Here is an 11993-nt window from a genome sequence, read left to right as displayed (position 1 = left end):
TAATATACCCCTTAACTCAACGGGCAAACTTAGCATCACAGATCACGGGGGGCCTGATGGGAGGTACTGAGAAGGACCCAGCATCACCTACACAGTATTCTTCATTTAACTGCAGGACTGGAATCTAATCGTGAAGGAACATCAGACAAATCCAGCAAGTGGGGCTGTCCACAAGACATACTCATGCAGGATATCAAGAGCTTCTACAACTCAACAACAACAGCAAAACAAATAACTCAATTTAATTATGGGCAAAAGGCTTGAATAAACATTTCTCCAAAGAAGATGTACAAATGGCCAGCAAGCATATGAAAAGATGCCTAACATCACTAATCATTAGGAAAATGCAAGCCAAAACTACAATGAGATATCACCTTACACCCATTAGGATGGCTACTATCCAAAAAAGAGAAAATAAGTGTTGGCAAGGATGTAGAGAAATCAGAACCCTTGTGCCTTCTTGGTGGGAATGTAAAGTGGTGCAGCTGTTAAGGAAAACAGCCTAGAGATAAACTGTTAAAAAATTAATTTTAATTGAATTAAAAACTGTTGTAAAAAATTAAACATAGAATTACCATATGATCTGGCTATGCTACTTTTGGGTATATATCCAAAAGAAATGTAAGCAAGATTTCAGAAAAGATATTTGCACCCTCTTGTTCATTGCAGTATTACTCACAATAGTCAAGAGGTGGAAGCAACCCAATTGTCCACAGAAGGATGACTAGATAAACAAAATGTGGTATATACAAACAATGGAATGTTATTCAGTCTTTTAAAAGATGGGGGACTTCTCTGGTGGTCCAGCAATTAAGACTCCACGCTTCCACTACCAGGGACATGGGTTTGATCCCTGGTCGGGGAACTAAGATCCCGCATGCCGCGTGGTACAGCCAGAAAGAAAGAAAAAAAAGAAAAGTTTAAAAGATGGAAATCCTGTCCTATGCTACAACATGGATGAGGCTTGAGGACTTTATGCTTAGTGAATAAACCAGTTCACCAAGAGACAAATGCTGTATGATTTCACTTACATGAGATATCTAGAGTTGTCAAAATCATGGGAACAGAAATTAGAACGGTGGTTGCCTGGTGCTGGGGGGAAGGGGAAATAGGAGCTGTGTTCGATGGGTAATTTCAGATTTAAAAGATGAAAACGTTCCAGAGATCTGTTACACAACAATGTGAATATAGTTAATACTACTGAACTGCACACTTAAAAATAGGTAAGATGGGGGACTTCCCTGGTGGTCCAGTGGTTGACTCTGAGCTTCCAGTGCAGTGGGTACGGGTCGCATCCCTGGTCGGGGAACTAAGATGCCACATGCGGCATGGCCAAAAAACAAAAACAAACAAGAAAAGAAGAAAGTGTAGGGACTTCCCTGGTAGCACAGTGGTTAAGAATCCGCCTGCCAATGCAGGGAACATGCGTTCGAGCCCTGGTCTGGGAAGATCCCACATGCTGCGGAGCAACTAAGCCCGCGACCCACAACTACTGAAGCCTGCGTGCTCTAGGGCCCGTGCTCCGCAACAAGAGAAGCCACCGCAGTGAGAAGCCCGCGCACCACAACAAAGACTGGTCCTTGCTCGCCCCAACTAGAGAAAGCCCGCCCACAGCAACGAGGAACCAATACAGCCAAAAATAAATAAATAAAAATTAAAAAAAGATAAGAGTGTAAATTATATGTTTTTGCTACAATTTAAAAATAAATAAATACATATGTACATACATACTTACATAAACACATAATAAATCAATGAAATTCTTGATGCCCTGCTTGCCCTGGAGGTCAGCTCCTTCATACAAGAGATGACCCCTCCCATCTCCTGGGGTCTGGCCACCCCCCTCGGTGCTGTATGAACATAAGATTAGAGACTGTATCCTGCAGTCTCTCCAATCCCTGCTTCCTGCTTCACTGCCCAACGCAGCCATCCTCAAGTTTCTTGGCTTTCAAAAACAATTGTGAGGGCTTCCCTGGTGGCACAGTGGTTGAGAATCTGCCTGCCAATGCAGGGGATACGGGTTCGAGCCCTGGTCTGGGAAGATCCCACATGCCGTGGAGCGGCTGGGCCCGTGAGCCACAACTACTGAGCCTGCGCGTCTGGAGCCTGTGCTCCACAACAAGAGAGGCCGCGACAGTGAGTGGCCTGCGCACCGCGATGAAGAGTGGCCCCCGCTTGCCACAACTGGAGAAAGCCCTCGCACAGGAACGAGGACCCAACACAGCCAAAAATAAATAAATAAATAAATAAATTAAAAAAAAAAAAAAAACAATTGTGAAAAAACTCTATTCCCTGGGACATTTTTCAGTTGACATCTAAAATTACAGCATTTTGATCATTATAAAATGTAAAATTTTAATGGCAATGCATCTCTTCATTAGATGGATTAAGAGGGATTTTCCTATTTTTCTAGTAGATGAATGTCCTTGTTGCTGGAATGAGGTTGAGTTGAGTATTAATTCTACTCTTACTTTGCCTTTTCATTAATAGTGCTGAGACTCTGTAAGTTTCCTGGGGCTGGTGTAACGAATGACTACAAACTCAGTGGCTTAAAACAACAGAAATTTATTCTCCTCCAGTTCCAGAGGCCAGAAATTAGACATCAGTATCACTGGGCTGAAATCAAGGTGTCAGCTGGGCCACACTTGTTCTGGAAGCTCCGTTCCTTGCCTCTTCCAGCTTCTGGAAAGTGTTCCTTGGCTTGTGGCCACGTCACTCCAATCTGCAAGGCCAACATTTTCAGATCTCTCTCTGCTCTGCCTTTATATTGCCTTCTCCTGTTTGTGTCAAGTCTTCCTTTGCCTTCCTTTTATAAGGACACATGTGGTTGCATTTAGAGCCCCCCTCGATATTCCAGGATAATCCCTCCATTTTAATCGTTAATTTGGGACTTCCCTGGCGGTCCAGTGGATAGGACCCAGCGCTTTCACTGCCGTGGGCCCAGGTTCAATCCCTGGTCTGGGAGCTAAGATCCCGCAAGCCTCAGGGCGTGCAAAAAAAAAATCCTTAATTTGATAACATCTGCAAAGACCCCTTTCCAAATAAGGTAACATTCATGGATTCCAGAGATTAGGACACGGATATCTTTGCAGGGAGCCATTTTCAGCCTACCACAGAAAATTTGTTCATTGAATCATTCAGCAAGTATTTATTGAACACCTACTGTGTGCCAGGCATTTGTCTAGGCACTGAGGATACAGCTATGAACAAAACAGAGATCCCTAGCCTCCTGGAGCTGACGTTCTAAGGCTGTACACACTGTCTAAAAATAGTAGCTACAGGCCCTGAGTGGCTATTGAGCACTTGAGATGTGTTGCAGTGTAAAACACACTGGAATTTGAAGATTTAGGATACACACAAAAAGAATGTTAAATATCTCAATAATTCAAAAATATTGATTACATGTTGAAGTGATATAATGGGTTAAATCAGATATGTTATTAAAGTTAAATTCACTTGTTTCTTTTCAGTTATTTTTAAATGTAGCTATGAGAGTATTTAGAATTACATGTGTAGCTTGTATTCTATTTCTATTTCTATTGGACAGCACTGTCCTAAGGGGAGGGAGAAGATTATGGACAATTAACACAGTAAATAAGTATATTATATGGAATGATTGGAAGTGAAAGCTTCTATGGAAAAAATAAAGATCAGGGTAAGGGAGTGTTTCCTATGGCTTCTGTAACAAATTACCACAAACTTAGTGGCTTAAAAACACACACATTTATTATCTATTGCAGTTCTAAAGGTCAGATGTCCAAAATATGTCTTAGGGTCTAAAATCAAAGGCTGAACTTGAGTGGACCTAGAGATTATCATATGAAGTGAAGTAAGTCAGACAGAGAAAGACAAATGTCATATGGTATCACTTATATGTGGAATCCAAAAAAAAAAAAATGCAAATGAACTTATTTACAATACAGAAATAGACTCACAGACATAGAAAACAAACTAATGGTTACCAAAAGGGATAGCAGAGGTAGGGAGGGAGAGATAAATTAGGAGTCTGGGATTAATATATACACATTACTATACATAAAATAGGTAAACAGCAAGGACCTACTGTATAGCACAGGGAACTATACTCAATATCTTGTAATAACCTATAATGGAAAGGAATCTGAAAAAGAATGTATATATACATAACTGAATCACTTTGCTGTACACTTGAAACTAACACAACATTGTAAATTAACTATACTTTAATTAAAATAAAACAAAATCGAAAGCTGAGTTCCTTCTGGAGGTTCCAGGGGAAAATCCATTCCTTGTCTTTTTCAGCTTCTAGAGGAGGCCTACATTGTTTGGCTCCTGGACACATCACTCCGACCTCTGCTTGCATCATCATATCTCTTCCTCTGACTCTGACCCCACTGCCTCCCGCTTATAAGGACCCTGGGGATTACATCGGGCCCACCTGAATCCAGGGTAATCTTCCCATCGCAAGACCCTTAATTTTTTTTTTTTTTTGGCCGCACCCCACGGTATGCGGAACTTCCACCACTAGGAATCGAACCCGCAGCCCCCGCAGTGGAAGCGCGGAGTCTTAACCCCTGGACCACCAGAGAAGTCCAAGATCCTTAATTTAATCACATCTGTAAAGTCCCTTTTACCACGTAAGGTAACATATTCACAGATTATGGAGATTAGGAGGTGAACATCTTGGGGGGGCATTATTCTGTTTACCACAGAGAGGGTCAAGCCAGAGAAGCTGTGGTTTTAGACAGGGGTGTCTGGAAGAGAGCCTCACTGAGAAGGTGACATCTGCCTAAAGACCTGAAGGAAGGGAGGGAAGGAGCAGTGTGGATATTCGGGAATGGCATTCCAGGAAGCAGGGACAGCCAATGCAAAGGCTCAGAGGTCTTCCCTCAGACCCGGTTCCTTTTCCTGGGAACCCCTCCTTCTTGCTGCCTCCAGTCTAAACTACAGGGGTCAGAAGTTGGTGCTGCCCTAGGTGCCTCCTGAATCTTGCTTGCGGAGCAGAAGGGTTTGAGATTCTAATCATCATTGGCCTCTTGCACAATCTCTATTGCCCATGGTTCCTCAAAGGGCAGCTTGGCCTGTGGGGAGAGGCAGGAGCCTGGGTCAGAAAGGCAACAGATCCAGCCCTCCCCTCCACCCGCAGTCCAGAGGGGCGATCACCTGGGTTTCGATGGGGCTCTGTCTATGCAGCGTCCGCCTGCGGTGCCACTGGCGCAAGGAGGCCCGGGCCTCAGAGCTGAGCCCCTGGGGCGCGCGGCCCGTGTCGGGCTGGTAGTGGGCAATGTGGTACAGGGCCCCAAACCACGTGGTCAGGTAGTACCCGGCTAGGGGCAAGAAGGGGAGGTCAGCGCAGCCCCCTCAGGTTCCCTGGCCGCCTGCAGGCCCCCTGCAGGTTGCCCGCCTTCCCTCCCGCTGCAGGCGGGCGGCCTAGGGCGCCCCCTCTTGGGTCCCGGCGTTCTGGGGCTGGGGCGTCACCCTCTCCCCGTAGCTCGTCCGGATCCAAGAGCTCCATGAGAAACTCCACGTCCAGCTGCGTCTCCCCAATGTCCGGACTCCAGATTAGTTCCTCTGTTAGCGCTGGCAGGAAGGCGTCGGCCCCCAGGGGCTCTAGGGGAGCCGGAGGACAGGCTCTGGGGCGGACGGGGCGTGCAGGCACCTTCCATCCGATCCCCAGGACCGCGAGGGCTAGCTGCCCTTCCACTTTGCCGGGCATGCAAACGCCCCTTACTGGATTCCCCCGGCCCGCGTAGACGCCTCCTGCTAGAGCATGCCATCTTCCCCTCGACGTGTGCACAGGAGCCTCCTACCTGGCTCCCGTAACCCTCAAGCCACTCCACATTCAGGTAGACTCAAGACTCCTCCTTTACCTCGGTTTTCGTCCCGAGCCAGGCCCTCGTAGACGTCACTGCACACCGCCAGCAGGAGCGACACCTTGCGGCGCGGGGCGCAGGCTGAGTGGAGGCGCGCCAAGCGCGCGTGGATGCGGCTTCGCAGGGTGGGGACGGGGCCCCGCCTCTCATGCCCCGCCCCCTGAGCTCCTGGAGGCCCCGCCTCCGCCCGCAGGGCTATCTGTCGCCGCCGCAGTTGCCGCAGAGCTGGGGCGCGGAGCGTGCGGAGTCGAGTCCACAGGGCCGGCTTCAGAGGCGCCAGCACCGCCCGGCACAGGGCCGCCTCCACCGCGGGGCCTGCAGGGGTGGAGATGGGTGAAGGAAGGGTCGCCGGGCTGACCCACGCCTACCCTCTCTCTCCAGCGACCCACCCTCGCCAACCGCAACACCTTCCTAGCCTGTGGCCACCCACTTGTGTAGACTTAGGTGTGAGCACGTGTGGAAGAAGGAGCCTGGGTGTGAACGAGCGCGTGGGAGAGAGAGTATGGCTGTCACACATGTGTGAGATGGAGCAGTGGTGAACAGAATAGGTATTACTACATGTAGGAAAGGGCGCGTGAGTAGAAAAGGAAACAGATGTGCACGCAGACGGAGAGAAGGAAGTTGGGTGTGAACACCTATGTAGGGCCAAGAGATGGCAAACGTGAACCTGTGCGGGTTGGGAGAGTGGCCTTAAGTTCCCTCTCAGCCCTCCTCATTACCTAGATCCTCGTGCTTCTGGGGGGCCCCGGGCGCCCTGCTCTCAAAGACAGCCCTGACATCGGGGTCCTTTGCTAAGCGATCTTGGAGGTCAGCAAGGAGATGCCGCATATCCTGAAGCAGCTCTGTGGCCGGGTCCCCAGGCCTGTGGGGACCTTCAGCCTCCGAGGCGAGGCGCACCCGAAAGCCCCGGAACTGCCTGGCCACGTAGCTGCTCCGGGCCCTGGCTAGAGCCCGGATGTGCTGCGTGAGCGCATCCTCAGCTCCCTCTTCCTCGTCTTTGTAGTCGTCCTTCTCCTTCTCCTCTTCCTCCTTCTCTTCCACCGGGCTGGCCAGAGCTGGCCTAGGATGGTGTACTTCTGGGCTGAGTGGGCCTTCCACCCAGGAGACCTGGTGAGGGGCTGGGTTCCTGGGGGCTGATGGGGAGAGAGGGTTGAGTTCCACAAAACAGCGGCGGCAGCTCCTTCATCCCTCAGGGGCCCAGGGCCCTGCTCATCTAACCTGGACCATGTCTGTCGGCAGTCTCTGGAGTTGTCTCTGGGGGCGTCTGCTCCATCTCCCACCCTCTGTGGGTCTCCAGGTAGAGCTTGTTCACCGCAAAGTACACCCTCCCTGAGGTGTTGAGTTGGATGCTGCCAATCTGCAGAGGACCTGGGGGCCAGCAGAAGTGAGGTGTCCCAGGTGTCCAAGGGGCCAGCCTTGGAGACTTAGTGTCCAGCTTCGTTACTGGAAGAACTGAGGCTTGGTCCCTGGCACCAAGGTCCCTGGCACAATCAGGCCCAGGAGTCGAGCACCACAACACCCCCCCACCCCCGCAACTTTCTCAAACCCCAGCCTTATCCTCCCTCGAACCCTGTAGTTTGGTCCCTCAAGTACCATCCTCCTGGACTAAGGAGGTGGAAAGGTGGCCTCTTCCTCCATTAGAGAATCATGCCTCACCTGTGTTTTGGTCTCCAGACCCTAGAGTGGGAGGGGGCAAGAGCAGTGTTCTGGGCAAAACATCCCTGAGAAAAAATGAGGAGTCACAATATGGGTGAGGTATCATAGGGAAGGATCCCCCTTAGCCCTTTCGAAGGGTGACCTGTACCTGCTGGCTGATAGGAAGGCCAGGAGATGGGGCAGGTCTGACATGCAGAGGTTAGAGGACTCCAGAGACACACCTGGGGGGAGAGGGCAAGGAGGAACAAGTTAGACAACTTGAGGGGCAGCAGCCTTCTTTTCCCTGGGACTCTCTCTTCCCCAGTCCTGCAGGTCCCCCCAAGAACCTTCAGAACAGGGAAATGTCTACCCTTGCAGTCCCTATCTTCTCCTGTGACTTTATGCTTGCATTCCACTCATGCCACCAAATAGGATTCATTCATTAGACAAATATTTATTGAGCACCTATTCATTTTCAGGCACTGGGGATACAGTTGTCAAAAGGCAGATACATTCTCTGTCTTCCTGTAGTTTACCTTTTAGTGCAGGGAGACAAAAATGAATGAGTAAACAAATAAAGATAAGTGTATAATGTATTGAGTGCTATGAATGAAATGGAGTGATTGAAAGTGACCAGGGCTCTCATTAGCTGTGGTGGTCAAGGAAGATTACATTTCTACAGAGGCCTAAAGGATGGAGACTAAACTAACCATTCAAGGAAGGGCATTCATGCGGGAAAAACAAATACAAAGGCCCTGAAGTTGGGACACATTTAGCATGCTCAAGGAACAGAGAAAACAGTATGTCTAGAGTAGAGAGAATGAAGGGCTGTAGATGGAGAGGTGGGCAGGAGCTAATCATTCATCACCTTATAGGCCATGATGGGCTGTAAGGAGTTTAATGTTTATCTAAAGATGTTGCATGTCCTTTGCAGGGTTTAGGGCAGGAATGTATAACATCTGATTGATGTTTGAAAATATCACTCTGGCTGCTCTGTTCAGAATGGAAGAAAAGGGTGGGAGCAGGGAGACCAGAGAGGAGGCTACTGAAATTGTCTGGGCAAGAGGCGATGGTGGCTAGGATGAGGGTGATGGAGGTAGAGAGGATTGGGAAGATTCAGGAGATATTTTAGAATTAAAACTGACCAATCTTGGTGATAAATTTGCTGTGGACTGGAAACTTGGGGGTATAGGCTCCTCACCTCCAGGAAGCTTCTGGATCTGGTAGGTGTTGATTTCCCCTGGTGAAGGTCCTGTCCTCAACACAAGGACCTGTCTGGGATCATGTCCTATGACCAGGAAACTCTAGGGGAATGGAGGCAAAGTTCAGCTTGAAGAGGATTTGTGCCTGCCTAGCATCCATTGCCCTTATTTTGGGCTCCACACCTCAAATTTCATTTAGAAAACTCTCTACTCCACTCTCTACTCTAGGTCCTGTGGGTGATTAACTCTCCATCAAGCCCTAGGGGTGGGTCCATGACCTGACCTAGCCAATAGGATTGACAGTGTTCTCTGACCACTGTGATTGGTTCAGAGATGGGCACGTGAACCAAGCTCAGCCAACAGAAATCTTCCACAGGATTTTTGCTGGAGCTCTTTGGAAAGAGGCCCCTTTTTACACTGGGGTTGCTAAGCTGGTGAGATGTGGCCCTGAGCTGGGGCCAGCCATCTCTCTCACTACAAAGAGAAAGCCCCCTGAGGAGGAAGCTGTGGTATACCTGTTAGTTGCTTTATCCAGATCTATTCCCTATTCCTTGCAGAACTCCAGCTTTATTCAGGGCATTAATAGGCCCAGCCATAGAAGATGGATAATAATTGATATAGTCAGTGGTTCTCACCTCTGTATAACTCCCAGGTGAGCTTTTAAAAATGTTGCTACCTGGGCCTTATCCGTATATTCTGAATCAATTGTGAAGGCTTTTGTTTTTCCTAGTAAAAGAAAAAAATGCAACTGGTGCCTCCTCTCCTCCTTCCTCCTGCCTGGAATGCACACATGTGCTTGGGTCTGGGGCAGCCACTGGATGACCATGAGGGAAGTCCAGGAGAATTGCAGAGAAGATGGCCTTGATGTCACCCGAGGAGCAGAACTGGAGCCTGCAGCTACCTTTCTGGTTATGTTAGAAAGAAAAATGCCTATTTATCTAAGCTATTATAGAACAAGTGTTTACTTGCATCCCCAAATATTTAGAATTCCCTGCAGTTTAAAGCAAAGCCAAGGGAACTCCCTGGCGGTCCAATGGTTAGGATTCTGCGCTTTCACTGCTGAGGGCCCAGGTTCAACCCCTGGTCAGGGAACTAAGACCCTACAAGCCTTGTGGCAAAACAAAAACAAAAACAGAAACAAACAAACAAAAAAAAGGGAAAAACAGAAAAACAAAAAACAAAGCCAAGAAGTGGAATGAAGAGAAATGTATACATTGTCTGATGTTCAGGATCCAGAGATTCCTGAAATTACTTTTACTTCTGGGCCTTTCAGTCATTTGAATCAATAAGTAGCCTTTCAGTTTGCCTGGTCTGGGTTGTGTTTGTCACTAGCAACCAGCAGAGTCCGAACTGATTCAGAGTGTCATGGGGAGGGTCAGAGAGGGTCCCCGGCTGTGAGCACTTACCCCTGGTGGCCACAGCTCCAGAAGGGCTTTTGCATCCTGGGCATCCAGCTCTGGGATCTGCCACACCCCCCATGTCCTCTGAAGGCGAAGGAGTGGCTCTGGGGTCCCAAGGACCCTTAAGGGGGTCTCACCTGCTCCATTTGCCTGTGATGGGATTAGTCTGGGACACGCAGGGACCAGGAGACCAGGGCACAGAGGAAGGCAGTTGGACACTGAGATGGGGTCAAAGGTACAGGAAGGGGAAGCCCAGGGGCAAAGGGTCAGAGATGGGGTTCTGGGTCCTGTGGCGGGTGGGAACTGGATGGAAGGGGCTTCTGAATTCAGGGGCAGGAGTCGGAGACAGCCCCAGCAGCCCTCACCTCTCCCCATCGGTGGGGCCTGCTGAGGCTTTGTCCTCTGGCTGTGCCATCATCCTCAGGATGCAGAAGGCCAGTGAGCCATGGTCTGGCCTCTGGCAGGGAGGAAGATAAGTCTATTTACAACACACATGGCAGAGGCCTTGACCAATCAGAATGGACTTGAGACCCCTTGCTGTGCCAGGTATTAATTCTTTATTTGCTGGATGGTGGGGCGATCTGGGGATCCCAGGAGTCTTGAGTCTTGACGTAGTGGGGGAGGAAGATGACTCAAAATGACAGCTATTTACCAAGCGGTAGGGTAATATTTCAGATTGTAACATCCGGTGCAGCCTTATGAATGTGGACCAGCTAACTAACAACGCTTGTCAAAATACAGTGCCCGGAAAAGGGCTCTGCCCATAGCAGGCACTCTGTAACTGTGACAAATGTTATACAACATTTCCTCTCCCTCCCTTCCCAGACCACAGAGGAGCCCTCAAATATTTTCTCCCAACGTTTTATTATGAGAGATTTCAAACATTCAGAAAAACTGAAATAGTTTTACAGGGAACATCCGTATACCCACTACCTAGATTCTACTGTTACTCTTTTTGCTTTACCACACATCTGTCCCTCTATCCGTCGGACCCCAACCCTTTCAACCAGGTAGAGAGTCCTACAGTGGGTTATCAGTTAAGGTGGGCATTCTAAAATATTTTCCCTGCAGCAGTCCCAGGAGTAGGAGTCCTAGGTCCATCCATGCATCCATCCATCCATCCGTGCGCCCATACATCCAACAAATATTTATTGAGTACAGGCCCAGATTAGGGTGAAAGGGTGCCTGGGGAAAAGGGTGATGGGCAGAATAGGCCCCTGCTCCCAGGGGCTTCCATTCTTCTTGGGGTGGGTATAGGGGATGGAAAATAAACAGCTAAACAAATCAATCAGCCCACTGACCAGAAGCCCAGGGTATTAGGAAGTGGGGGACAGAGAGCAGGTGCCCTGGCCAGGGGAGAGCAGTCAGGAGGGGTGGGGGGAGGGAGACAGATGCTTGCCTGGGTCCCATGAGAAGGGGAGAAGGAGATGGGTGGTGCTGGGCAGGGTGGGATGGCGGCAGCTGCCTGATACCACAGGGAGGCAGTGGGTCAGTGGGCGGGTGATGATGCCAGCTGTTCAGTCCCTGGGGGCCCCTACCTGTTCTCCGAGGGGAGGCCTGGAGTAGCAGGAAGTGAAAGTGTTCCTCGCAGAGAGAGGAAGCTGAGCGGGCAGGGGGAAGAGGCGGGGCTGGGGGTATTTGAAATCGACCCTCCTCCCTCTTTCCGGGGGCTCAGGCCTTAGGTGACCGGGTTTTGGAGGAAGGGACCCTGGCAGTCTGGGAGTCCAGGGGTAAGAACCGTGAGGCTCCCACGGCCCCAGGAGTCCCCTCTCGGCACCCTTCACTCTTTCTCATAAAAGCCTGTGGATGTTCTTGTCTCCTTAGCGGCCCAAGATCTAACCCCCATCCTCCGGCAGCTTCCCTGTGGGCCCACAGGAAAGAACAGCGAGGCCAGACAGCTGATG

The 11993-nt window shown here is 49.7% G+C and overlaps 1 protein-coding gene across 3 annotated transcripts; it reads right to left on the bottom strand.

The window, feature by feature from the left end:
* Positions 1–2273: 2273 nt before the first annotated feature.
* RINL (Ras and Rab interactor like) lies at positions 2274–11865 on the bottom strand. Of its 3 annotated transcripts, XM_082438042.1 has the most exons (11): positions 10455–11865; positions 10096–10255; positions 8689–8791; positions 7657–7729; positions 7509–7573; positions 7071–7220; positions 6572–6985; positions 5850–6167; positions 5458–5589; positions 5143–5306; positions 2274–5060 (listed from the first exon to the last, which is right to left on the bottom strand). In XM_082438042.1, the coding sequence occupies exons 1-11, from the start codon at positions 10505–10507 to the stop codon at positions 4998–5000; spliced, it is 1695 nt and encodes a 564-aa protein (XP_082294168.1). In that variant the 5' UTR covers positions 10508–11865; the 3' UTR covers positions 2274–4997. The 3 variants fall into 3 exon arrangements, with proteins under 3 accessions (XP_082294168.1, XP_082294167.1, XP_082294169.1); XM_082438041.1 differs by having other exon boundaries at positions 10096–11865; XM_082438043.1 differs by lacking the exon at positions 5143–5306 and having other exon boundaries at positions 10096–11865.
* Between the last annotated feature and the right edge of the window lie 128 nt (positions 11866–11993).

Source organism: Balaenoptera physalus (genome assembly GCF_965194825.1).
Source record: "Balaenoptera physalus genome assembly, chromosome: 19".
Lineage (NCBI taxonomy): Eukaryota > Metazoa > Chordata > Mammalia > Artiodactyla > Balaenopteridae > Balaenoptera > Balaenoptera physalus.
This window is presented reverse-complemented; position numbering and strand designations above follow the sequence as displayed.

Bases quoted from the DNA above. Each gene is read 5' to 3' on its own strand.
- RINL (XM_082438041.1), bottom strand. From the start codon at position 10,464: ATGGGGAGAGGTGAGGGCTGCTGGGGCTGTCTCCGACTCCTGCCCCTG. The intron at 8,792-10,095 runs GTAAGTGCTCAC...CCATTCCCCTAG, and splicing joins TGGAGCTGTGGCCACCAGGG to AGTTTCCTGGTCATAGGACA. The intron at 5,307-5,457 runs GTGACGCCCCAG...TCTTGCCCCTAG, and splicing joins GGACGAGCTACGGGGAGAGG to CCGGGTACTACCTGACCACG.